Source organism: Nematolebias whitei, chromosome 1 (assembly GCF_014905685.2).
Source record: "Nematolebias whitei isolate Nwh7 chromosome 1, NemWhi1, whole genome shotgun sequence".
NCBI classification, from domain to species: domain Eukaryota; kingdom Metazoa; phylum Chordata; class Actinopteri; order Cyprinodontiformes; family Rivulidae; genus Nematolebias; species Nematolebias whitei.
The window spans coordinates 55877064-55904482 of record NC_056498.1 but is presented as its reverse complement, the minus strand read 5'-3'; the positions used below and the strand labels follow the sequence as shown (position 1 = coordinate 55904482).

General features: G+C 39.7%; 1 protein-coding gene across 1 annotated transcript; it reads right to left on the bottom strand.

Annotated features, from left to right (window-relative positions):
* Positions 1-1971: 1971 nt before the first annotated feature.
* On the bottom strand, positions 1972-26935 carry antxr1d (ANTXR cell adhesion molecule 1d). Its single transcript, XM_037679241.1, has 18 exons — positions 26513-26935; positions 21421-21492; positions 21256-21327; positions 20828-20909; positions 19123-19153; positions 18977-19050; positions 18478-18546; positions 18323-18403; positions 18143-18203; positions 14639-14737; positions 13859-13928; positions 9452-9530; positions 9106-9201; positions 8932-8970; positions 8670-8768; positions 8325-8489; positions 8152-8232; positions 1972-2656 (listed from the first exon to the last, which is right to left on the bottom strand). Exons 1-18 carry the CDS (start codon positions 26662-26664, stop codon positions 2357-2359), a joined length of 1722 nt encoding a protein of 573 aa, XP_037535169.1. The 5' UTR covers positions 26665-26935; the 3' UTR covers positions 1972-2356.
* Between the last annotated feature and the right edge of the window lie 484 nt (positions 26936-27419).

The following is a 27419-nucleotide window of genomic DNA, read 5'->3' as shown; positions in this document are numbered from 1 at the left end:
ACTTTGCTTTTAGCTATTTGGAGTCAGCTTTGTTAGCAAAATATCTTCTGGAACGATTTTAAGCAAAGGTTAAAATATTCATTGGATGCACATTTACAAATAATTTACTTTTGAAGCTAACTCTATTCAATATGGCTACCACAAGCCAAACAACCCTTGACAACATAAAAAGAATTGTTTTATTGTTTACAGAAGTTGTACTAGTTTGGTGTGGTAGCGGAGAGGCCTTCACAACACTCCCAACCGACTTGGAACGTTGGTTATAATGCGATTTGCATGTATGCGTTTCTTGAAACAATGCTAGGCCTTTAACTTCTTATGCCATGTGAAATGAGTTGACCATTTCCATTGCTCTGTTTGGACTCTTGATGTTGCTGCATACTTGAGTTGTAAACCGTGAAGAAAAAGCGTTCAAAATGCAACAAGAGTGTTAAAACTGTTTATTAACTGAAACATGATCCCACTTTTATTCTGTTTCTCAACAGAGACCCAGTTATTTTAAGCCATTGGTTGTTGCGTTTGGCAGCGCAGAGAACAGCTGTAGGCTGATTTGCCGAGGGGACTTCACATACCAGTATCCTCCTGTGATGTATTTTTCCAGCTAGGTTGCAGTGAAGTGAGTCATGCAGTGACAGGCTGACCTCCTAATCACATTCGTATGTGTTTAAGGTTTGAAGTCAGCGTTTCTTGAGAAGGAAATGATTCAGGTTTTCAGACCCGTACTGAGAAACAATGTCACGAGGATTAGAAACAAATTCTGGTTTAGCTCTTTGGTTTGTTATATAAATCTGATTCAGTGGTTGTACCTCATTACTGCATCTTTAAAACGCTGCCTAAGCGTTACACTAAACTCCCAAAATGTCAGGAAATTACATCATGGCAGTTAAATAGAAAACTGTCCATTAGTTCCCAGGGAAAAATTGCACATCTGTAAAACTTCCATCGATGCCTAATGATGCACACGGGTTTAGGAGCAAAATATCCGGCCTAAGTCTAGTTTACTACATCCTGCATGTGTAACTGTACATTTTATACACAATCTGGACTTTTTGTTGTAATTTTTAATACATATTGAATAAATTTGCTCCTTTATTGCAAATAACCCATTACGACACGGTAAAAGCTTGGTTTTACACCTACTTAATACTTTTCAATCTCCTACTTTAATACACTTCAGTACACTGCGTACACAAGTTTTGTTATTGGAATATTTTCCTGAAATAGGAATTAAAAACCATTTAAAATCTTGGCTCCACATTGGATTTTGCAGGTTATTTGGCTGTATGTTGGGAATAAACTGTCCAGACAGCAGTGAAAGTGTAATTTGTGTAATTAAAGATCACCGTTGGGCATTACATCATCAAATGCTACATCCTGCAAAATCCAATTAACTAATAACTACATAGTAAAAACTGGCTGATTTACAATAACTATAAAATAAAACTGTCCTTTTATTTACTCAAAAAATAAAATTAAAATCACTGCCAGGTAGAAAATATGTAAAAAAAAAAAGTTTCTTTATTGAAGTCAGACAAGCTGTTAGGGAAGAAATAATGCAAATGATCATTTCATGTCAAAATATGTAGTATACAGGAAAATAAAACCCTGAAGATGCTCATTTTCAATGCAATTTTTACTCGACGTTTGTCAACGCTCTCTGCCAAAATGCATTCTAGAATCTGCTGCGGTGCAGCCCCTCACCCAGTAATTACAAAAAATTACAAAGCTACCAGATTCTAAGCAGAAAAGGGAGTATAACAATAAATAAAAATACAAAAAAAAAAAAACTGCCCTGCAGTTGCAAAAGGATCACTGAACTTTTATACTAAACTGTAATTGAAGATTGTAGACAAAAACATTTCATTTGTTGAAAAGGTATAATTACAAATGAATTGTGGACACTTAAATCTGTAATTACAAAAAAAGCCAACACAAATGACATCATTTTTTACTACGTTGTATTTCACAGCACTTCCCCCTCTCTCTATTATTGCATGCAGATCCACAAAGTCTGTTTTACTTTTTAATTTCAGCTGTTCAGATGTCAACAAACTAACCCACAATAAAGTCCATGAAGGATTGCACTTACACTCACCATCTCCCTCGACATGGCCTTAACCGTACATACAAGGCCTAATTAAATACATTAGTTTGTTTTTGTTCATAAAACTTGTTCTTTGTATACGTTTTGTCCTTGAAACTCAGTAGCTGATTTTGACACTGGATTTATTTTGCTGTCCAGCAACAAGACAGAGCTCAACACCTCTGACCTGGAAGTTTTAATCTTTGGTGTTTGGGGATGAAAGGAGGACACTTTAAGAAGAAGCATCTCCGTTTTGTTTTTTAATCTAGTTTCTTACAGCCTCGGTGGGGGTCGAGACGGGGGCGGGCCTGGTGGCCCTGGCGGCGCACGAGCTGGGGGTGGACCCGGCAGGGGTCGGGCCATGGGAGGTGGTGCGCGTGAGAGGGGTGTGATAACAGGTGAAGGCGCGGTGCGCGGCCCTCTTGACGGAGGCTTCGTACGGGGGACGGAGTTGGAGACTTCAGGTTCCTGCTCATCTGATGAAGGAGCTGAGGACGAGTGAAGCCTGGGGGGGGTTGCCTGATAAGAGGGGGCCTCATCATCTCTGACCCGCTGAAAACGAATACAGCGACCCTGTGTAGAAAAACAGGTTAAACCATAAGTGCCCATCAGTCTGAATGACAGTTGCTTTTCTGTATAAAAATCAACGAGTTTCTTAGATCCAGCAGCTAAAACGGTTCGTGTGAACCTCTGCCCAGCTTTGCAGACAAATGCTCGCGTGTTTGAGGCTCAGGGAGCACACACAAGACACTTCTGTTTTCCGTCCACCTGCGCTAGTAAATGCAGAACGGATCGTAGGTTATGCTTCTCATGTGCAAGATTTAAAAACACAGAAGAATTTAAATATCTCAACAATAGTTGGGGACGTTTAGCATAATTTACAAGTCTGGGAGAATAATGCTTCTCGTCCTGATTGATGGATTTTTCATCTCTCATCTCCAAATCATCCAGCACACACACACACACACACATGCATGCATGCACACTTTTGCCTTGTTCAGTGTTGCAGACCCTTGGTGGTCTGATTATAACACCTTATTAAGCAAAGAGGCACTAAAGTCACACAGGGGCCATTAAGAGGTCCCAGCAGCAGTGGCTTTGTGACTGAAGGGGTCATTGTGGCTTCATGCGTTTATATGAGGGGTGTGTAATTGATTGAGGGCAACTCAGAGAGGAGATGTGGGGGGGACTGTTGTGGTGTTGTTGCTGGGCCCCAGTGAAAAGGCCAGTTTGTGAGCAGCAGAGCAGCAGCACAACACAAAAAGGAGCATATGGACACAATGAGAACACAAGCTCATGAATACGAGTGTATTTATAAGTGTGTGTGTGTGAGAGAGACAGTGAGAGAGATGGTAAACTTGCCTCCACCAGAGCATATGGCCTGAATGAAACCTCATGAATAAATAGAAAACGAGTGGGAGAGACAAAGGTTAGGAGGTGCGGCGGAGGAGCAAACCAAAAAACTGAGGGCTGAACATTTTTTCAGCCGTCGACAGGATGATGTGTACAGAAATAAGCTGCGAGTTCAGCAGTGTGTCGCTGGTTGTGGTCAGGCTCTGCGCTCCCCTCCACCTGGATTATTTGTCATGGCTTCATTCCTTCTTGTGGCGATTGTTTACTTCAAACCCTCAACTCTTCCTCAGAAGAAAAATAGAACCTCAACTCCTCCAGCAACCCTCTTCACGCCACTTGCCTGCTCCGTTTCTCTGTCGAACCCTGAAGACTTTGCCCTTCTTCCAGACACACATAAGGCAGACTGTTTGTGGATGTTTACAGGGAACTGATGCCCTCATTTATATTTATTTCTGTCACCAATATAATATAAAAAAAGAGAGGTGCAAGAGGAAACCTAGATCTGATTTGACAGTACGGATGTCAGCTCTCATGACATTACAGCTACATGTGGAGCTGCCATTGCAGTTTTTCTGTTTGTAAATCAATACAAGAACAGAAAGAGGAAAACAATTAAGATGTTATATTTGCATGCAATGTGCTTTAAAATGTTTATGTTGATTAGCTGATCTTGCTCTTTAAGTTTTTCATCAAATCTGTCCAGTGGTTTGTGAGATATTTTGCTAACAGACAGTGTTGATTCTAACAGTGACTGTCAATGTTTTAAATAAAGATGATGCACGGTGTGTAGCACACAGTGCTTTACAAATTAAATACCTAACTTGCAAGTTAACTATTTAGTTAGCAAGCTAAATATTTAGCGCAACACTAAATATTTAGTTTACAAACTAAACGTTTATGTCCAAGATAAATGTTTAATTTACAAACAAAATATTTAACTTGCAAGTTAAATTTTTAGTTAGTAGACTAAATATTTAGGTGTAAATTAAATATTTATTGTCCAAGCTAAATATGGAATTTCCAAACTAAATATTTAATTTCAAGCTAAACATTTAATTCTTAAACTAAATATTTAATTTGCTAACTAAACATTTAGCTTGAACCTAAATATTTATTTTCCAAGCTAAGCATTTAATTTTCAAAATAAATATTTAATTTGCTAACTAAATATTTAGCTTGGACCTAAATATTTAACTTGCATATTAAATATTTATCTCAAACCTAAATTTTAGCTAATATGCAAATTCCTTGCTGAAAAGTGGAAGTGGACTATCAAAATAAAAGCCGATCCTCTCTATATAGGCCTCTTGCCAAACCACCAAAAAACACCAGACGTAGAAGACGAAGAAGAGTTGCCAGACTGAATTGCTTCAGTTTTCTCTTATATGCCATATGTCATTCTTGTCCTCTGGACATGGAAATGAGTGAACGACTGTATAGCCGTTAGAACGGCTCGTCCAATGTTCTCTGCTAACTCGTTTGCCATGATTGGCTAGAGGTGTATACAATATATAGAGTTCCGGTTTTTATTTTGATAGTCCACTTACACTTTTTTGCAAGGAATTTGCATTTAATCTAAAATTTTAGCTAGCAAGCTAGTTAGCAAATTAAATATTTAGCTTGAAATTACATGTTTAGTTTGGAAATTAAATGTTTAGTTTTGAAAATAAATATTTAGCTTGGAAATTAAATATTTAATTTACACCTAAATATTTAGTTCACTAATTAAATACTTGACTTGTAAGTTAAATATTTAGTTTGTAAATTAAACATTTATCTTGGACATAACATTTAGTATGTAAACTAAATATTTAACTTGTAAATTAAATATTTAGTTTGGAACTACGAAACTTATAAATGTATGAATAAAATGGTGAAAATATGACTTTGAAAAAAAAAATTTTTTTTTCTTATTAAAGGCTAAATAAACCAAAATATTGCTGTTAATTTTTGACTGTGTAACTTTACAAATGGCACTCCATAGAAATCACTCTCAGCTACTTCCTTACTAAATATTGGCTCAAAGTCTGTTAAACTGGATGAGTTCAATCCAGTTCTGTGCCGGCTAACTAGTTGGGATGACCATTTTTAGTTGAGTGGACTCAAAAAGTCAATAAGTTGTAAATGTACATCCAATTGTTTTTTCTTTTAAGTTTCAATAAAATCTCTTGGTTCATGGTAAGTGGGCGGCCGTGGTGCAGTGGTAGTGGCAGCCGACCTCTGATCGGAAGGTTGGAGGTTCGAATCCCGACTTCCCACACCATGTGCCGTTGTGTCCCTGGGCAAGACACTTAACCCCGAGTTGCTCCCGGTGGGACTGGATGGCGCCTTGCATGGCAGCCTACCGCCACCGGTGTATGAATGTGCGTGTGAATGGGTGGATGGCTGGTACTGTAAAGCGCCTTGGGGCCCCTCATAGGGGGCTGGAAGGCGCTATAGAAGTAAGCTCCATTTACCATTTACCATTTACCATGGTATGTTCCTTTCAGTTTTGTTTGACAGCTCTTAAATGGTTTTCCTGTTTGGGTTTGAAATAAAGATTTTTATGGTGCTGAAGGCATTTAGAAAATTCTAAATTAGGTTAGATTTTTCCTGAGTACATGGAAGTTTTAAACGAGTGTTTATTAGAATTTTTTTTTTTTTCGTGGGAAAACATCACAGACACGTTGTTTAAACCCCGAAGGATTAATCAGCTTCCACTGTATTATGTGGCATAAAGCTATACGGTAAATCTTGAACTATTTTTGGAATTATTTCGAATTCCTGAGCAGAAGTTAAAGAGGAAGAGAGAATAGGGGCATTGCTCATTTGTGCCGTCTGTACATTTTGGTGGCTGCTCTCTGGTCTGTGTGTCGGGGACCATGGGTGCCTTCAGCTCTGGGGACAAAAGAAGGGAATCTCATCTTTAATTATGTGACTCGTGGCTTTTAAACTCCTCCATCTGTTTGTGTGGTGTTCACTGGGGAAACCTAACACAAAAATAAAAAAGATAAAATGCAAACATGGAGTGTGGCAGAAACTGTCTGCTGATGGTCATTTACAGATGAAGTGATTTAGGAGGAATGAGCAGAAAAAGCTTCTTTGCAGCTGCTGTTTAACAATTCATTCTGATACTTGCTGGTTGCTGCGGTGTCCTGTTAAAGTTTTGCATCTCACAGCTGGCCATCCTTGTAGATTTACAACCATATTTCTATAGCAGAGAAACCAGCTATATTGTATGGTCTGGAGACAGTGGCAATGACAAAAAGACAAAGAGAAAGAACTGGAAGTGGAAGAAATGAAGATGCTGAGGTTCTCCTTAGGAGTGACAAGGATGGATAAGATTAGAATGAGATCATCAGAGGTACAGCACAGGTTGAACAACTGGGAGATAAAGTTAGAGAGGCCAGGCTGAGATGGTTTGGACATGTCCAGAGGAGGGACAGTGGGTATATTGATGGATGCAGTTAAGAGGACATGGAGGTAGTTGGAGTGAGGACAGAAGATGCAGAGGACAGAGTGAGATGGAGGAGGATGACTCGCTGTGACGACCCCTGAAGAGGGACAAGCTGGAAGAAGAAGATTTCTATAGGAGAAATTACATTACTAATATAAGAAATCTGAGCAGAATTCAGATCTAAGCTTGGTGAGAATTCACTTTCTTTAAGCTCTAGTTTTGCACAACTACTTTTGAAAAAGTGTCCCCCCCCCACCCCATCCATTTATTTTCTTTAATGTGAGCTTTTCATTTTCCTCAGTTAATGACGCGTGAAAGGATTCGATCATTGTTGAACGGATCTGTGAACCACGGTACCAACGTGGCTGACAAAGACTGCTGAAACTTCTGCCCTGACAGACACTTTATGTTCCACTTAGAAAAAAATAAATAAAAAAATTCAGACATGAATAAAAAATAATTAAAAAAAGAGAAACCGTTCAGTAACGGTCCACGTTTAAAGACTTCATATGCAGTCGACACGCATACCAACACTGTTCTATAAAGAAGAAGAATCGTGCCATTCAAAGTACAAATCAATGAGTGAGACGGCATTGGCTGTATCGTGACAATGACACTATTTATAACGATGCAGATGTTTCACCATGACAACCAGAATGATGGTGGAAACACGTCTTCGGGGTTATGGGATGACATTCACGGGGTCAAGGTTGGAAAATAGAGATTTTTTTACACACTTGCAAAAAAACGCAGTCACATCATAATTTACAACTTTTCAGGAGTAGTCCTTGTATCCTTTCAGTATTAAAACATAAAATACATATATTATCAAATCAAAGTAGTGAAAGAGATTGTAACCTTTGAACAGGAATACATGTTCTCATGGATTTACAGGGAAAAGTACAGAGCACAGCTGTACTCCTTGCATGTGAACAGTTGCAGCTTTGACAGGGCGAGTGTCATCAGTGGCTTTTTGACTCAGTGTGAATTAGCGTGCATGACTCAGTGTGAATTAGCGTGCATGGAGGAAAGCAGAACTAAACTGTGCACATTGCTCAGTAACACTCAGCTCTTGTAGTGAGTCAGATATGGAAGCTTTGCTGCTCACAACAGAGACAGAAGACCTCTCTGCAACATCTAACTTACTATTTGAAACCTTTTACTAGCGAGAACTCATCCAGATTACACACAATTCTTAAATTACACGTACGATTGAGTTACAATGCTTAGCCTAAATCTTAGTTGCAGATAATAAGAGGGCTTTAAGAAGCAGGCTCACCTGATCTCCAGGCTGCGGTCTCATTAGAGACACCTGGTCATAACCTCGTCTGAACAGAGCCCACAGAGCATCGAGTTTCCCCTGAAAACACCAAAAAGAAAAAAATTAATTTACAACGAAAAATACCAAAATGTAACTTCTGAAGAGGATGAATCGTAAAGAAAAACACCGACCTGAATGGGCGAGTACCACTTCTTCTGCTGCGGAGAACGGCGGGGAAGTTTTCGAGGCTTGGGCTCGAAAGGTTCAAATTCCTGCTCTGGCATCTTCACAACCGCATTTTTAGGTTTGTCCAGTTTAGCACCTTCCTCAGTCGAGCCTTTCTCCCCCCATCTCACCTTTGAAAGGATTTGGTCATATGCTTTAAATCATACTCCCTTACGCAGAAATTTATTATTTATTTATTTATTAACCTTTATTTAACCAGGCAAATCCCATTGAGATCACCGATCTCTTTTGCAAGGGAGGCCTGGGAACTGAAAGCAGCCCTCAGAAATGTGAGTGTATTTTTTTTGTACCTCCATGCGTTTGATGCCACCCACTCCTCTTCCTCCATAATATGAAGCATCCACAGTGGGCCACCTCTTCTTGGGCATCCCATCATCCTCATCTGAATCCTTTTATTGAGAGATTTATCAGCATACAGCTCATATTCTTTAAATCTAGAACGTGACTAAAATATCAAAAGGCTTGCCATTCATGGAAGAGTTTTAAACAAAAAGTACCATGAAAAGAGTTTTATCATTTTGGTTAAACCTTATACATGTGTTGCTGACTTACAGGCTCTGGAGGTGGAGGTGGGGGAGGTTCTTTGATCACCTGAATATGAGAACAATTCTTTAAATGTCAGGCCAATAAAACATAGCACAAGTGCCCCATGCTTTCAGGGGTGCCAGAATTAGTTTCCAAAATAAGAAACTGCGTGATAATTGTTGTGAAACACTCCCGACTTACCACGGTGCAGCACAGAGGCCAGAACCACCACATCAGCAGCAGAGCCAAGAGCAGGAAAACAACCAGCAATGAAATTAGCACTATGGTGCCGTCGAACTACGCAGAAACAGAAATAAAGCACAAAAGGTTAAACCCAACTGGAAGACAACTGATGCAAAAGAAAGGGGAGAAATGAAAAAGTACTCACAGCCTCCTCTGAAGACAAACAACAGAGGAGAGAAAAGGAAGATAAGAGAAGCAGGAGAGAACAAGGAAGGGAAGAAAAGTTTTTTGTTTTTTTTTAAAGGCAGCATGCTCAGACATTTCATCTTATGTAGTGTGTGAACATTTCTCAGGCTGTACTCACACACTCTGTCGTAGTGATGTGAACGGAGCTGGTGATGTAGGAGAGGCCCTCGTTCATGCTCACCTGCAGGTAGATCACCCTGAAAAACATTCATCACAGATTCAAGTCTCACAGTTCAATTCAGTTTATTTATATAGCGCCAAGTCACAACAGAAGTCGTCTCAGGGCACTGAACAGAAACATTCATATATAAAAATAATAATTTAACGTTATTTATCTGAGGAGCAGACTGCTTTGAATTTAACTCCATCACAGAACTCTCATCTTGAACAAGCATGAAGGCGACAGTGGAAAGGAAAAACTCCCTCATGAGGAAGAAACCTTTAGCAAAACCAGACTCAGGACAAGCGGCCATCTGCTTCGACCAGCTGGGTTTGGTAGGAACAGATACACAATGGCAGGTCGAGAATCACGTTAAGATAAAAATAACATCAAATGAAAACTATTCAATTTTAACAATTCATTTAAGGAAACGAGGTCAGTTTGTCCTCCAATAGTCTACGCCTATGGCAGCATAACAAGCTAACCCTAACTATAGGATTTATCAAAAAGGAAAGTCTTAAGCCCAGTCTTAAAACTGGACAATGTGTCAGCCTCACAGACAGAAAATGGTAGTTGGTTCCACAAGAGAGGAGCCTGATAACTGAAAGATCTTCATCCCATTCTGCTTTTGGAAACTCTAGGAACCACAAGTAAGCCTGTAATCTGAGAGCAAAGCGCTCTGTTAGGAAAATATGAACCAATAAGATAAGTAATATAAGATGGAGCTAGGTTGTTGAGGGCTTTGTAGGTTAGAAGTAAGATTTTGAATTCTATTCTGGATTTGACAGGGAGCCAATGGAGAGAAGCTAAAACTGGAGGGATATGATCTCTCCTACTAACTCCAGTTAAGACTCTGGCAGCAGCATTTTGAATTAACTGAAGACTTTTTAAAGAAGTATTTGGACACCCAGATAGTAAACCATTGCAATAGTCCAGTCTAGACGTGACAAATGCATGAACCAGTTTTTCTGCATCATTTTTAGATAATATGTTTTTAATTTTAGTGATATTACACAGGCGGAAGAAGCCGGTTTTAATAATGTTTATAATGTGGGGGATAAAAGACATGTCCTGATCAAAAATAAAGATTTTTAACATTAGAGCTGGAGGCCAGATTAATGCCATCCAAGGAGGGCGAAAGACTGAAAAATGTATTCCTAAGATGCTCAGGTCCAAAAACTAAAACCTCAGTCTTGTCTGTGTTCAAAAGCAGAAAATTTAGGGTCATCCAGGTTTTTATGTCTTTAAGACATGCTTGTAGTCCAAGTAGCTGATTGGATTCATTGGGTTTTATGGACAAATATAACTGTGTATCATCAGCATAACAATGAAAATGTATCCCATAACTTTACCTAATGGAAACAGAGACACGAGGTGTCGAACACATTCCCACTCTGTCCGTACTTGCTGCCTTAAAAAACACAAATTTGCTGACAAAGACTCTCAGCTGAAGCTTATGGAGAGATCAAGGAGTTCTCCACCCACAGGAATCATCTCCACTGCTTGGACTGGACCCAAAGCTCTAATGTGGAAACCACAGAGGTGTCACCTTACTTCTTATTCACCAGAATTTAATGCTGCTATAAAAAAAAAAACTTTGATAGCAACAGGGTGAGGACGAAAGATTTGAAAGAGAAAATACTTTACACTGATAAAACCAAAAACTGTACAAACAGTGAGGGTTCTAAAGAGAGATGGGACTTTTCAGCTTCAATGTGAACAAAAACACGACAGACCAAACTGGCAGACTGCTGGACTTTAGTTAAAAAAAAAAAAAAGACTTCTTGTTCTAATGGTTTGGAGCAAAAGAGACAACGCGGACCATTGAGCTTTAGGTTTAAATTCAAGGAGGGGGCAACAAGACGGAGGTTACTGCAGGGTGGTGGGAGGGCAGAACAGAGGAAAGAGTGTGGGGGATGGTCTGAGAAAAGCTTTTCCTCTTCTACATCCCTTTCCTACTTTGCCTCAGATCTGAGAACCCCTCTAAACTTCCTGAATCACAGACTCTGTTTTAAGCACCTCATATCTCCCATAAGTTAACTAAAGAGAAAGCGTTTGTTGGTGAAGGTGCCACAAATTGTCCCTTTGACTTCTTCCTTCTGTTTTGTGCCCGCCACACACACACACACGCACACGCACACACACACTTCCCATCACTAAGCCAGCTTTCCTCTCAGGCAGGCAGCAGACATGATGTATCAGCTCCACCCTGACAGAGAAATCTCAGCCCCCATCAATCACTGATGCACCCACTTCATACATTTTTCCCCTACATGCATGTGTGTCTGCGTGCAAAGGGGGCTGCATCCAGAAGGTCCCCAGTCAAGACAAATGTATACGACATCAACATAAGCGTCTTCATTATAAATGGAAATACTTGGGTCAAATAGGTGAGTGAAGGTTTTCTTTGAATGACACAAACCTGCAGTCCCTGACTTTTCATGCATAAACGTTTTAACAGGAAAATGTTTCACCTACAGAATGTAAAAGTATTTTTTCAGGCTAAATGTAAGGATTTTTGTTTACAGTGTGTTACAACGTCTGATTTAGCAGCATAATCCCACTAAAGTTGTTTTAAGTAATCTTTCTTATAAAATTATGCAAGATGCCCCATCTACAAAGCTCAAGGGCCCCTGAATGATTTAATAAATCATAAAAAAAAAAAGATTAAACTCTTAATCTGGATGTTTTATGAGCTCGCATGCATCTGTGGCCAAGCCTCAGATCGCAACCACACACACAAAAAAGGGACGTTTTGAAAAATAACACGTGAAAACAGCTGATCATACTGGATGATGAGAAGAACTGAGAGTGAAAGTATCTCAAGATTTTCTGTATCGCCAGTCTGCACCAATGCTAACGCTGCTAACAAGACCATGCCGCTAACCGAACCACGCCGCTAACAGTACCATGGTGCCAACAGGACCATGTTGCTAAGAGAAACCTCACTGCTAACAGTATCATGCTGCTAACTGGACCATGTTGTTAAGATAACCTCACTGTCATCAGAACCACTCTGCTAATAGGACCATGCTGCTGTAGATTTATTTTTTTTTAGTTTATGTTAGTGCTCGCATTAAGCGTGTAAATTTTAGCTGAACCGAGCCTATGAGTTTTGCACTGTTAGTGACTAGCCTATGTCTTTGATCTTTTAGCTTATCGTTGGGCATTCATTTAGCGTATATCTTAGTTTATTTATAGCTTAGATCCTTATTTACTTTTGTTTGTTTTTTTACACTTTATATTTTTGATATTGTTGGATGTAACTGGGACCCTGTGTACACAATTTTGTTCCACCTCATGTACCACATGCGATGCGAATGACAAAGAACCTTGAATCCCAGAAGCCTTGAACCAGTGCATGCTCGCCTCATGACATATTTCCACATTTAGATTCATCAGCCAGATGTTGGTCTTCTCATGGACCCTTTAGCCATTTACAGCTGACATCCTCTTTAGCAGCACTCAGACTGTTGAGCTGTGCTGATTCTGCTCTGATGGGCTTGTTACATGGATAGGTGCCTCTTTCAGGCATCACTCCAGTGTTTAATGATGCTTCCTTTTTTATTTTTTTTTACTTTGGTCTCAGGAGAATCAGCCTCAAGTCCTGCAAAGCAATCCTTTTTAGGCACCACGTTGTAAAAATGCTGTGTAAACGTTCGGCTGCTTTTTCCACGCAGTGCGAGTGAAATATACTTTGGTTAAGTGGGATTCTTGAAATTTTCAGCCGTGTTGGGCAAATGTTTCTATTCTTCTCAACTTTAAGAAATCCAAGCAGCACCTTTTTTACTGGCAGACAAGACAAACTCAAATCATGGCAGATATTTGAGTGACAAGACAGATGATGACTAGGAGGCGTCTGAGGCCGCAGGCCTGAGTGTGTAATTATGGATAAGACTGCAGGCAGCAGGGACGGTAAAGGCACCCGGAGCTTCAGCCAAAAGCATCACTCCGTTTGCCCCTGAAGAAAACTATGTGCTAAATCACTGTGAGCAAAGCTGGAAGCCCTCAGAGGAAACTTTACACTGCCTGCTGTCTCTGCTCACACTTTGTCTCATCACACACAGTTGTGTGGTACTCTCAAGCAGGCTGTCATTAAGTCGTGTTCCTGGGCTCTACTCCTGCCGTCCCCTTGTGATTGGTGTCTGGCTTCGTTAGCTGTGACAAACATTGATTGATCACAGACACACGATGACTTTGCCCCTAATTTCTTCAAGGGCAACAGTCTTCTGCATCCGTAAAAAACTTGAGTGCAGCTGACAATATCTGTACAGCTGTTCACGGCTAGCTTGGTTTTTGGCTATGGTTCTAGTCTGCAATCTGTGTAGAAAATTTGGAAAGAACCATAAAAAAGGTGCAACTTACTTTCCCACTTCTTCTACAACAGGAGCCGGACAAAGCAGAAAGGTATCTTCTATTTGAGCTGGCCTTTCATCTAAATAAGAAAAATAAAGAACAGTTCATAAACCTAATAAATGCAAAGACCAAATCAAAATGCATTTACACATTTAGTTTTACAGGAAGCCTGACAAGCTTTTTTCTTCTTGTTTCTAACAATTGTCACATAGACCAACTTCTGGGCAAGATGCATGCACAACAAGAGCTGCCAAAGCATTAGCTGTCAAAAATATTGCCAGGATCTGATCATTTCTTACATTTATAAGTTCACAGTCCAAGCTAATTCGAACTAAGATAAAAATGACTCAAATCCAATCTTTACATCGAGTCATTTTTGTAAAACATTGCAGGATGTAAAGATGTTATTTCATAAACATGTTCACACCTGAAGCCCAGTAATGCTAACTCTATCACCATGCTGCTGATCTTGTGGAACTAGAACTGAAATGCACAACAAATGAAAAAAAATCCTGATAAAACAGCAAAAAAATAATCATTTTGCATTTTCTATTAGCCATTATTAAGTCTGATATGTTCGTTTTTTGCTGATTTATTATGAACTCCAACAAAGATTTAAAAGATGATTACAATCTTAGGACTAAAAATATTGTTGTTTTTGCCTCTGGTTGTGCACACGTTCCTAATCTTCATAAGAATTTAAATGTTTTTAGATAAAGTCTTGATTTTAACAATGCATTTTCAGTCCCTGTGCAGGTATAAATGCACGTCTCCGTCTGCACAACTTACCCACAGTGTGTGTGTCATTCAGTTTGAAGCTGCAGAGGACCTGGTTGATGTTTCTTGCGTGGAGAAAACCGTTGCCTCTAACGACCACCTGGAAACTCTCTGAGGCGTAAACAAAAGTGCATCAGAAATGATTCATAACGTGCATATTTGTTTCGCAGAGAGACATAAAATACCAAAATTACCTTTCTATTCTAGTTGAGATTAAAAAAAGAACTCCAGTGTACAATTATGTGGAGTACGGACAGTCTTTTCTTTCTCTGACGTGCTCAACCGTAGCGGCAGAGACTCATGCATGCCTCATTACAGTTTGTTTGTATCAGTGTATGTGTGGAAAGGCTATAAAATGCTCCAGTGGTGCTAATGCTAAAAGTGCTGCTATTCACAAATAACCCAAGACAGAGCAGTAGCCAGGAGGAGTGTGTAAATATGTGTGTGTGTGTGTGTCTTTGACCTTTAGTTCCCTTCAGGCACTGTTAAAGTGCACTGACAGAGGCTTGCCAGCATATGCTGAAGTGTCTATGTGGCTGCTGCCCAGCATATGTTAAAGAGCGGGGAAAAAACACTTGCTGAAAAACATGCCTGCAAGGCTGATAACAGCACAGCACTGTCAAAGTAGGTCTGACCTTACCTATGGCACCATGGCATGACATTAACACAAGTGTGCCTCCACACAAATGTGTGTGTGTGTGTGTGTGTGTGTGTGTGTGTGTGTGTGTGTGTGTGTGGGTGTGGGTGGGGGGGGGGGGCATGCTGATCTGTGTCTGTGTGCACTGCATTTGTTGTGCTTATCTGAAAAATGTGCAAACATTTAAACTCCCTAAAAGCGAGCGCGAGTGTGTGCTTGCATACAAGTGTGTGACTCTCAATAATCTCCTCAAGTGTTAATCTCAGTGTGACTGTGTGTCTAAAAGTCAAACACGCTGCTGTGAAATCCATAAACTGCCCATTCAAAATGAGAAAATTAAGTTAATTAACATTTATAAAAACAGACGAGTGAAGAAAAGACAGTTGGATGCATTTCACCTGGAAGAGCAGTAAAACTAAAGACAGAATAAACTTTCACAACACAGAAACAAGAAAATCTGTATTATCGCGTCGAAGATTACGCCCTTACGACATGAAACTTCCTATAGGATGGATTTCCAATATCCTACAGTTGTGCACGGAGCTGACCTCATTAAAGTGTGCATCTCTCCACATGTGCGCACACTCATTTACAGATGTTAGATGATTTGCAACACGTCAGTCAGCCACTGCTACTGCGGTCGACTCGGATTATACATGTGCTTACATTTACACCACCCAGTTAGAAGCTCATCTTCTGACAAACAGCCAAATCATTGAGTGTTAACTATGGCTAATAATATAATATAATATAATATAATATAATATAATATAATATAATATAATATAATATAATATAATATAATATAATATAATATAATATAATTATAGTACTGTGATTTGACTGATTTAGCATTCATTGCCCTTACAGTGCTCAAAAAACCAAAAGCCTGGGACAGAATACAGCAAAAGTGTTAATAATGATTACAACTGCTAATGTCAAATTTCTGTCAAAGTATAAAATAAAATTATTGTCAAATTTTATTACATTTCTGAGCATTAAAGTAGTGCATGACATTAGGTGATGCTTACTATGACAATAAAAACGGAACTTTCAGATTTGATGAAAAGGAGAAAATGCATTTTATAATAATCTGCATTACACTGACCCAAGTTCTACAATGTTTTGCGAAAATCCTCCAAAATCTTTGACTAATAAAACACGTCAGTTTGAGCATCACTTAAAGGACGACAGACTAAAAGGTCAGCGCTGTCAGACACATGGTGGGCAGGGACTGGTGTTGCCCTGCGACGAACCACACACTGCCCTCTCCAGTCTGCTCCCTGCTGGCCTCTGTGACCCTCAAGTCTCTTCACATCTGCACCTGAATGTCTGACATGGGTTTAAATGTGTGTTTGTGTATGCACAAAAGCACACGCACGCATGTCCTTTTGTGTGTGTGTGTGGAAAATGCGGTATGACTTGTCCGAACGCTGGCTCTTCAATCACATTAGTGCAAAAGGACAGTGAAAGGCAGGGAGTGGCAAAAAGAGAAAGAGACAACATGGAGGACGGGGTCAGACGTTAATGAAAGCAGCAATCTCTCCTGTCACGTTAAATCTAAAGCCTTACTTTCACTGTGTGTGTGTGTGTGTGTGTGTGTGTGTGTAGGGATGTGCTGTCATGTCCGATAGTGAGGCCCAGCGTTCACTGTCCGGTCTGATGGCCCGTTCGCAGGCGGCTCAGTCTGGTCACTTCACATCAGCGTGAGGGACGTGCGCTCATGTGCTCGAAGACGTGTGTGTGTGAGTATATGCTCGCTGACTACAAAGCATCTAAATGTGCGTGTCGGTTCAAAACATGTTCGATATGCTACGTGACAACACGCAAGCAAAGAAAAAAGCAGAAACTGTCAAAGTATTTACGTCCTATGTCAGATTGAAAATGTGAATACAGAGTTCTTCGTTCATTCAAAACGAATCAAACACTCGTCAAATGCCGACAAGCGATCAGCAGTTCCTATAATTTAAATCATCCAACAATAACAAGGGACCGATAAGTCTAGTGTTTTTCTTTCTATGCCACTGTGAAGCCAGGCTTAAGCTTTTATACATTTCATAAACATCAAGTCGCAACAAAAGACGAATGTGCACCAAAAGCATGAAAGTCTTCATTAATTAGGCCAGAGTCCAGCCATGGTTAAAGCGGGTCACTTAGTTCACTGAATATTAGGCGATTCATCAATCGAATAATAAATGAAGCTGTTGGAGGACGTTTGGATCCTGTGGCACACAATCTGCCAAGAAAGCAGGAACTGTCTTTATAACTGTTTAACAAATATTGTTAAAAAACAAATTTTTCATGACAGATTTATATATTTTTTTCCCCATTTTTTGCTCTTTTAATGTATTTTTTTCTCGTCCTTTATGTCCATAATGGAAGCTAATCTCCATTAGTTGTCCTGGTAGCAGGCCTGCAAATGCACTTTCCTAAGTGAGTCCTAATAGGGTCATGTCAAAGCTCATCCATCCTGCTGGCTACCCATGAAGGATTCCTCTCAGCATTACCTTTAACTTCCTTAAACTCTGCAGAAAGCAGAGGAAGACAGAAGAAAAGGATCAGATTTAAACAATCTAAGGCTAGTTTGCATATGCAATGTGGCAAACTAGGCCAGAGGTGCAGCCATGCTTAAAGATTCATGGCTAATTTCTCTGACTAACACCCTCACCCCCCTCCCGTTTTTTTTTTTCCTGCACACACGCTGTGCTGAAGCGACAAAACTAATTTCCCCTGGCTGTGGCTGACAATACGCTCTCTGTCACTCCTCAGTCATGAGCGTCCATACAATTACTCCACGTCATGTTCCACTTGGAATGACTGACACAATCGTGCACCATGACTGGCCACCGTCTAAAACCTCCAGCCCTCACACCTCTTACCTCCTGCACACACACTGGATGGCTCTGCCGCCAAAATCTCAATGCAAGACTTCTTGATGATCTGCCACAAACAATAAAAAATATGAGATAATTAAGTTGCAAGGGTAAATCGGTCTCTCTGTGTGGGCAAGTATGTGTATGACGAGCATGCGGTACTCTGCGTATGTGTGTGTGTCATACCGAGTCAATGATTCCCCTGAGGGCTTGGAAGCCTCCGACTACAGGAAACACATGTTCTATGGTGTCTGCAATAGTTGCAAGCTAGAAACAGAAATATAATATTGTGAATTTTTATATAAAGCATATGTGAGATTTCATTTTCCTGCAGCTCTTACTTGAGTCTGGTTGAAATCTTTAACCCCAACACAATACACAGTAGCTCCCAAAGTCCTGGCCTTTTGTGCCTAAAGGAGAAAAACGAAACCGAAAAACAAAATTCTGTTTAAATGGTCTTCCATTTGTATCCTGCAAAACACTTAAGAAATATGGAATCTTTGCACCGATGTGAAAAGTTGGGGATAGTTTTACACAATTTACCAAACATCCAATGCCAATATAAATATCCAAAAAGGTGTTTAAGTATTTCTTTATTGCTTGTTTGTACTGCAATAAAATACTAGAAACATTTTCGTGTTTTCATGGTCCATGAGCAGAACATTAGTCAGCGACAATATGATAACTCATAAGATGGGCAAAAAAATTAAGAAAAAAAAAAAAAGACCTGCAGAGTTGAAGTCACACATTTTCAATGCAAATAAATAATAATAATAAAAAAACCAGCAGGGGCCTTTATGGTTTGAATCATGGCAAGCTGCCAGAGTACAGTGACATTACCTCCCGCTGGGCCGTGTCAAACTGCCACTCGTTTAGTTCTCCATCAGTCAGAGCGATGATAACACTGGCTGTCCCTGCAAAAAACATCATTTAAGCTTTTTGAAATCTTGTACTGGAATGTAACATGCGCAGGAGTTTCCGCTTACCTCGGTTTTCTTGATATATTTGTGCATTAGCCTGCAAGAGTGAAGAAAGTATCAAGTAAGGTTCAACGAAAAGAAACATATCAGATAAAGTATCCAACAAGAGCACAGTGTAGTATTTTTTGCTGATCTTCACTTTTCCCAATACCTTCTAAATCACCATATTTAATTCCAACTAATATTTCTGCACGTTTCCCCACCATTTTTGTAGAGAACACACGTCTCCACACATATTCTATAATTTTATTGTGAACATCTGAGACGTGCAGTAAAAAAACATGAAACATACATTTAGATGTCATAATGCAAGAAATTAATTTAACAAACAAACAAACAAACAAAAAAAACCTTTTCCCAGTTTCAAACACAAGGAAGGCTTAAAATAAAATACAAAATTATAGTAAAATAAAACTCAAGAAACATAGAGGAGGTTAATACTGAGGGAACGCTTCAAGGTTCGTTCTGTCCATGGATCGTCTGAAATATTTTGTAAACCGGACTTCTCTGAACTTTACTGAAACCTTTTCCGTGTAGTCCATTTATGCAATGCCTGTGCAGCTGCAATAAACAAGCCTCGTACAATGAATGAAAAGCTGCTGTGCACTTCAAATCAGAACAAAATGGGTTTAACGAGAAGGAAGTTTTAAAGAAACAGGAACTAAAATGGAAAACCAAAAAAAAAGTAGCAAAACTTGCATTGGCAGTTTATAAAAGGGCTTCTTTTTTTTAACAGTAAAAAATTATCTTTTAGGTTTATAAAATAAAGTGATGAACTTTTATATAAGCATTATATATTTTACATGAATAGTGTTTGTTGTCCAAGATTTCTTGTCTTATTCATCTCTTACATATCACTTTAAAGCAGCAGCAGTCATTTAGGAGTTGACCCACACCTCACAGTTACCGTACTTTCCGCCGTACACGTCGCATCGCCATATAAGTCGCATCAGTCCAAACATGTCTAATAAAGTGGAAAAAACAAATACGTCGCTTTGCTGTATAAGTCGCATCTGTTATGAGTCACCGCTGACGCGTCACGTTTGTTATGGGTCACCGCTGACCACCCGGAAACGTGGGCCGGTGTTGTGCCAAAAATCGATTGGCTGCCGAATGGCGGCTGCGGGAGCGTGCACGGGAGGACTTTAACAAGAATTTAACAAGATTAACACTTTATTAACAATTATATGATTGCTCGAAATTATAGCAAAGGTGTGCCTCAATTTAATTTTTTCTTAATAAATGCACTTTAATGGTCAAATCGGCTGCATTTTGCCTGGGCAGTGCTGCAAAATGCAGCTGATTTGACGTTTGCGCCAGGAATTCTGGAGCGAGACGAAGGTGGCTTAGTATGGCAAGCCAAGTGTCTCATTAATAGCCACTTTTACCTATTAATGAGACACTTGGCTTGCCATATAACTCAAACGCCTTCTAGCAGCTGAAAATGGTAGTGTTCAACATTTTCCATGTCAGAATGAATGAAATTGTCAGTTCTCAGCCAAAAATTGGGTTATAAATATGGAAAAAAACACTGTATAAGTCGTAGGGCATGCAAATTTATGCAAAAAGTTGTGACTTAAACAGCGAAAAGTACGGTATCTAACGAGTCAAGATTACAGTTACCGGAATCAATAAAATCTTAGCAGAAAAATTTAAGAATATATTCTTATACCTCAGTGAGGAGAGTGAATCTTTTTAAACCCAGTCTTACCATCTCCAGGCCTAAGTTCATATATGTGTCTCCTCCAGGCTGAACATTGTTTAGAGCCCTTAAGCCTTCAGTTATTGCCTCCCTGAAAGGAAAATGGGAGAACAACTTAGTGAAATTAAACTAGAGAGTTCTTTTTCTTTTCTTAGGAAAGTAGAAAGAAAACAATAAATGTTGCGTTGGACCTAAATATTTTAGCCCAGGGAATATCTGATATAGATCTGTCAACGTCAGCCTCAAATTCAACCTTAAATATGATTTATATTAGCTGTTAAACACCGATTACAGTTTTTGCAGTTCTATTAGCAATAGAGATCATACTTATTTCCTCAGGATTATAAGACCATGACAGTTGTGTTATAATGTAAATACATACCAAAACAAACAAAAAAAAAAAAAGCTAACTGAAAGCAGAAAGTTGTAGCTCTTACCTGTTCTCAGTCAACTTCATGATGATTTTCCCTTGTGTGGAGAAGACAATAAAAGACATTCTCAGCATGGGGCTGCAGAAACAAAGTTAATTTCATGTTAACACAGATAAAGGCAGGAAACAAAAGTTATTCCCATACATGAACGAGCAGTCCTGCTTTTGTTACCTGATAAATTTTTGTGCCACCTGCTTAACAAAGTTGTAAATCTCACTCCAGTGATGCTTGACGCTCCCAGATCTGAAAATCACAACAAAGAGGGAAATGATGAAAACTAAACTGTCATTTTCAAACAAATCTAAAATCCAAGTGTGAGGAACTTCCAATAAGTAATTGAATAGGACATATTGAAATAAGAGTAAAACTAAAAGACATGACATACGTTTTAGGTAAGGTTATTTTTCTTCCCCCCCATCAAAGATGTTTCTGCTCATTTGGTCACATTCCATTACTTTACTATAGCCTGTGAGCTGCTGGTTAGCTCGCTGCACGCTGCTACGAACATGCCAGTCTTCTTAATGAAACCCACTCCCTCGGGGCTGCTAATGGGGGCTAATTGCTGCTGGGCCAGAGGGTTGAGGTTAGACAGGGACAGATGTAACAGTCTGCCTCTAGCAGGGACCATGGAGAAAGCAGCTGGCCTTTGTGTATACTATATGTCGAGTAACAGTGCATGTGTGCGTGACAGACTGAGGGGGAACAGATGGTCGCACGGAGCATGGTCAGCCCAACAACAGGCTGAGTTTTCACAAGAGTAAAAAAAGGCTGCAACATGAACAACAGAGGAACACAGGCCCAACATTCAGTAAAGGGTGGAGTGTGCTAGAATAAAACAGCAAACACCTTTAACGCCAAAGATTTTAAGGGACAGAGCTCTGGTCAAGCAAAGTAAAACCCTGAGCTAGATTCAAGATGGCTCCTTCATTTAACTGGTTTAAAGTATATATAAAAAAAAAAAAAAAAAAAAAAAAAAATACAATAGGCACCAGCAACAAACTACGATCATGTGCGGAAATGCAGGTTTAAAAAAAAAAAAAAAAAAAAAGTTGGACGGATGAATAACACACTGAAGTTAAAAGAAGAAGAAGAAAACTTCTCCAAATGACTTCAGTTCATCCAAGCCCATTACTAAAACCAAGGCTGCATTATGCAAAATATCAGAGCAGAAAATTATCTAATTAAATTTACTAAACGTCTACAAAATGCTGATTGATGAATTACACTTAAAATGCATTTCATTACAGTTTTAAAGACAGTAGCATTCTTTAAAAGAAATGCACATCATCTGCCAAAGTTTTAAACAAAGATGTTGCTCAACGTGTTAGTGCTTGAAGTATGTGTTTGGGACGACTCAAAGCTACTACCATACAAAATGTTAGCTTAATATTTACAAAATGATTTGAGTTATAGGCTATTGATGTTTTCTAAGATCAGTTGGCAGTGGCAGCCATCTTAAATTGAGTACTTGAAAAGATAATCCCCTGTAGACATATTTAATGATTACTTCCTGAGAGTATCATTAAAATGCCCACTGCGTTTTGAGATATTTTGCTAACAGACTAGCACACAGACAGGCAATTACATGATCAAGCACCTTTCATGGTGGCAGAAAATAAAAAGCATTGCAAAGGACAAAAACAGCTTAAAAGCTTGTAAATAATAAAAAAAAGCTGCTTTTTGTCCTAATTCTAAGATTGATCCAAGCATGTATGATCTGTGATTTAAAGACAAATACTAATATATTACCTACGCTTTGGTTTTTGGATATTTGACTTTATTAAATTAAAATAAATTAGCACGTTTCTGATTCAACCCCTAAAATAATAAATTCTATCTGGACTTTGCATGTGAACCTAACAGATTTACAAAACTGAACACACTAGAATTCTAATTTTCAGTGGATTTCTGGGAATAAAATGAGTGTTATTATTCTAAAACCTCAAAAATGAGTCTTCATCTTTTAAATTTATTCATGTTACAATAACAGACTGGCTTCATGTTTGCCCTCAGTGTGAAAACAAACCTCTGTTCAGGAGCAGGCGACAGCACACAACATCCATTACTCAATGTGTGGTCATCCACATCGAAAGCAAAAACGCTGCTTGGTATTTAGTGCAGGTCAGACGTTGAGTTGCAAGGTGTGGCAATTTCATTTTCTAATGTTTTCCGGGGAAATACACACTTCTTGTGTCTTTTGTGGAGCCAAGTTCAAACATATGAGAAAGACGAACCCTGTACAAAAACACCCCTAATGCTCAGTTCTGCTCTGCACTCTGTCTCAGAAATATTAGATTAGGTCACCGGATGGCATTTAAGAGCTGCAAACCAGCCACAGACAGTCCTGTCTGAGGAGAAAGATCAGCTGCTTCCTGAAGGCCTGCTGAAACTCGCCGCTCCAGCCGGTCAAACAAACACGAGGCGCACCAGAGGCTTGGCCATGCGTGACGTGCCACGCTCCCCAGGCTCCTCCTAAACTTTTTGAAGCAAAGGGTAAAGACTAAAGAGTGACTGACAGATGCTAATGCGGACATCTGAAAGATCATCCAACGTGCTGAAACCAAAGTTAAATGTCACTCAAAGTGTCAACTAGCTCCTTCTTGCTCCCAACTGAGGACATACAAGCCTTTTACCCTAAAATGTCCCCGTTATTTTTAACTGCACCTCACAATCTCTGCACAAAACTTTTTTTTTTTTTTTGACATAACTTTTTATTCTTCTAGATAAATGAAGCAACAAGCCACACATTTGTGTATGCCTCATGACTCTATTCTTGCTTATTTCCTTTTTCTCATCATGTCTCATGACGTCATTAATCTTTGTCCATGTGCATGATCTCACCTAGCATCTTAAACCATGGAATTACAACATTTAATTATAGTGTCTGAGCAGCTCTACGTCGTAGAGAATTTGAGACTGCAGGCTAACAGGACCAAAAATGATTACACAAATGACTAATAAAAATCTTTATAGTGTTTGTTGAGGCTTTGAAATGAACTAATGAGGAGTTCTTAAAACAGATTTAACAGAACAATGTGTGTACTCTGAAAAATCAGGTAATTGACATTTTGGCAACAAATGGGTATGTAGGCGAGATAAGCAACTACACAGACTACACTACGTACATGTTTTGTAGGTAGCAAGTATGTTACCTATAGTTACCGTGTGTATAACCTTAAGGTATCCTGTAAGTTCAAAGTAGCAAGTCATTTCATAATCTTGCCCACTCCCTGTATGTTCCAGGTATGTACCCTGAAATTACCGCTGTGCCTACCCCAGAGGTACCAGGTGTCTTCCCAGAAAGTAACACCCAGTGGGCAGTTATGTAGGTGTCCAGGGAGCAATTAGGGATTAGGTGTTTTGCCCAGAGACACCACGACATGCGGGAATGGCTGGGGATCAAAACTGGGACTTTCGGGTCCCAAGTCGGCTGTCTCTACCCTATCTCGAGCCCCCAGGTAAAATACCTACACTTTAAGTAACCTGCAGGTATGTAGCTTGTAGGTACCAGGTACTACCTTGTAGATTCGGGATAAGTACCCTATAAGTACCATGGTATAAAACTGTAGGTATCCGATACCCTGTAAGTACTCCTGTAGATACATTTGTACCTAGTACCCATTCTACACTGTAGGTATGAGGTCAGTGAACAAGGCTAGGTTGCTTCTGGCAGATCCTGATCACCCACTCTATGGTGAGTTCAGGTTGCGTCCATCTGGACACAGGTATCTGCTGCCCAGATGTAGAACAAACAGACTGAAAAACTCAATTCATAACTGTACTGATCAGGCTTCTCACCAATGATGATTTCTGTACTGTTATTTTAATGCTTCAATGTCTTACCTGGTACGAATGTTTGAAACAACTTGCCCCTTGGGGATAATAAAGACTCTTGAACAGGTACAAACCCTGTAAGTACTGAGCTATATTATGTATTTCTTATACAAAAAAGGAAACTGTAGTTTTTCTTACAACTTTTTTCCTGGGTCTCTTTCCATTGAATGAAGCCATGATGGGGTTTGTTTGGATGGACTCTGCAACTTTGCCTTTAGATGTCACTAAACCCGACAGTGCTCCTTTAATTGGAACAAGTCAATAAACCAGTCCTCTTCAGATATTTAACTAACCCTTTCTGAAAAGTTGCAGACATACCATACCATTTTATTTATAGAGCACTTAAAACAGCAACAAGGCCAACCAAAGTGCCGTACAGACAGAACAACAGGCAACACACAAAGCAAAATACAAAATGAGGTAAATAAGAATAAAAACATAAAAACGATGCAGATAATAAATATGACGACTAACCAGCGTACAGGTTCAAAACACAGATCATCTGGTGTTGAAAGCTACTGAATAGTAGTGGGTTTTTAAACGGGACTTGAAAACCGAGAGGGAGGGGGCCTGTCTGACAAGCAGAGGCAACTCGTTCCAAAGTCTTGGTCCTGCTACAGAGAAGGCCCCGTCACCTCTGCACTTAAGACGAGTTCCTGGAACTGTGAGGAGCAACTGGTCTGCTGACATGTTTAAATCAAGAAGCTAAATAAAATCTCAGCTGCAAGAGAACATTTCTATTGGCTTTAGGCTACATCTTAGATGAGCTTCTCTTCTTATCGAGGTTGCCAAAGATGATTTATCAGCTATCTGCAAGATTTAAACTAAAGGGTGGTAATATTTTTGGTCTGTCTCAAGAACAAACAAAGATACTAGAAGGGAATGACCTGGCCGAGCAACCTAAAGCAGCCCGGCTTCAGGCAGCTTTCTGCAGCTGTACCCGCAGGCGTCACCAGGCTGAAACTCTACCCTGCTGCCCTGCCCACATCCCGTGGGTAAAGCTGAGTTGGTTTGACTCACCACTTTTAACCAGAAGAGAAAAAATAAAGTCCAGGCTTCAGAATATTCCCCATATTACTCACACTTAAAATGCAGCATTGTGTAGCATTCCTGGACACAACAAATAAGTTTAGCGCTATGATAAATAACTAGAAGAGCGTTTTTATAACGTCATCAGTTTTCCTGCTGTTCCTTTAGGGGAAAAAAAACAACTAGATTTTAAAAGTGTTTTAGCCTTATTAACTCAACTATAGAGTCCTACAGATGTTTTTTTCTCCCCGTACAAGTGGCTTCTTGTTCTAGTTTTTTTCTCTAAAGCCCTGTTAGGCCACAACAGGACGTCCGACTGATGCGCTCCGCGTCTCCAGGTCGGTTGCATGGCAATGCGCAGCGCGCAGAAAGTATGCCATAAATAATATCGGACACTCACTTGTCCAGAACAAAGTAGAGGTCAAACGCTCCCTGACAGGACATCTTCTCCTCCTCCTCCTCCTCCTGTTGCTGTTCTTCCACCGAGACGTGGAGAAAGAAAATTCCAAGCAAAGCAAAGGCGAGGAATGCGCGAGCCTGCGTGCACGCCATCTTTCCAGGTTTCTAGTCCAGCACTGCAACAGCCAAAGATCTTCGCATGTCTCTGTCACCGTCTGTTTCTCCACAGACTGCTCTGTTGTTCGGTGTTCAGCTTCCTCTGTGTGGGTGGATCAGAGTCTTGTTCGGTTGAAGTCTGGCTCCAACTCTTCCCTGTCGGCTGAGGGGGAAAAGAAAGAAAGAAAAAAAAAAAGCAGAAGCATGAAAGCAGGGCAGGATGGAGGAGAGGAGCGACACCCGAGGAGAAATGCTAAAACTCCACCTTTTCCACAAGAGAGAAAAAAAAAGACCTACTCATGAAAAATTGGAGTCAGATTTCTCCTGTTGGGAGGTTGGATTACGCACAAATTAAAGGACCAGGATACTATTTTAATAAAGTCATAAGAAATTAGTTTGGATGCTCAATTAAAATAAAGTCTGCTCATCTATAAGACAGAGACATACTTAATGCCCTGCTTTGAATCCGTCACATTCAAGTTTTTATTTAGGTTCAAGTGTAGTGAATTATTCTCATTAAAAGGCTAAATGCATGTAATGTTTTATTTTGCTTGTGTGAGTATTTTCCACGGATCCAGATTTGTCATAAACCACAGGACGGATTTTAGTGAAACTCTTATTCTTAGTAAAAATTAATCATTTTTTTGACGTCAGTCTGATTCAATAGTGGCCGCCAGAGCAAACTGACCTTAGCAAGCACGAAAAGGGTTACGATCGACTTGACAGAAATTGAGCTAAAACTGGGTGTGATA

What these genes read in the sequence shown, in the direction of transcription:
- antxr1d (XM_037679241.1), bottom strand. Translation starts at nt 26,664, where the DNA reads ATGGCGTGCACGCAGGCTCGCGCATTCCTCGCCTTTGCTTTGCTTGGA. An exon ending in GTGGCACAAAAATTTATCAG is followed by an intron (nt 21,328 to 21,420) that starts GTAACAAAAGCA and finishes TTGTTTCTGCAG; the next exon opens with CCCCATGCTGAGAATGTCTT. An exon ending in TGAACTTAGGCCTGGAGATG is followed by an intron (nt 19,154 to 20,827) that starts GTAAGACTGGGT and finishes TCACTCTTGCAG; the next exon opens with GCTAATGCACAAATATATCA.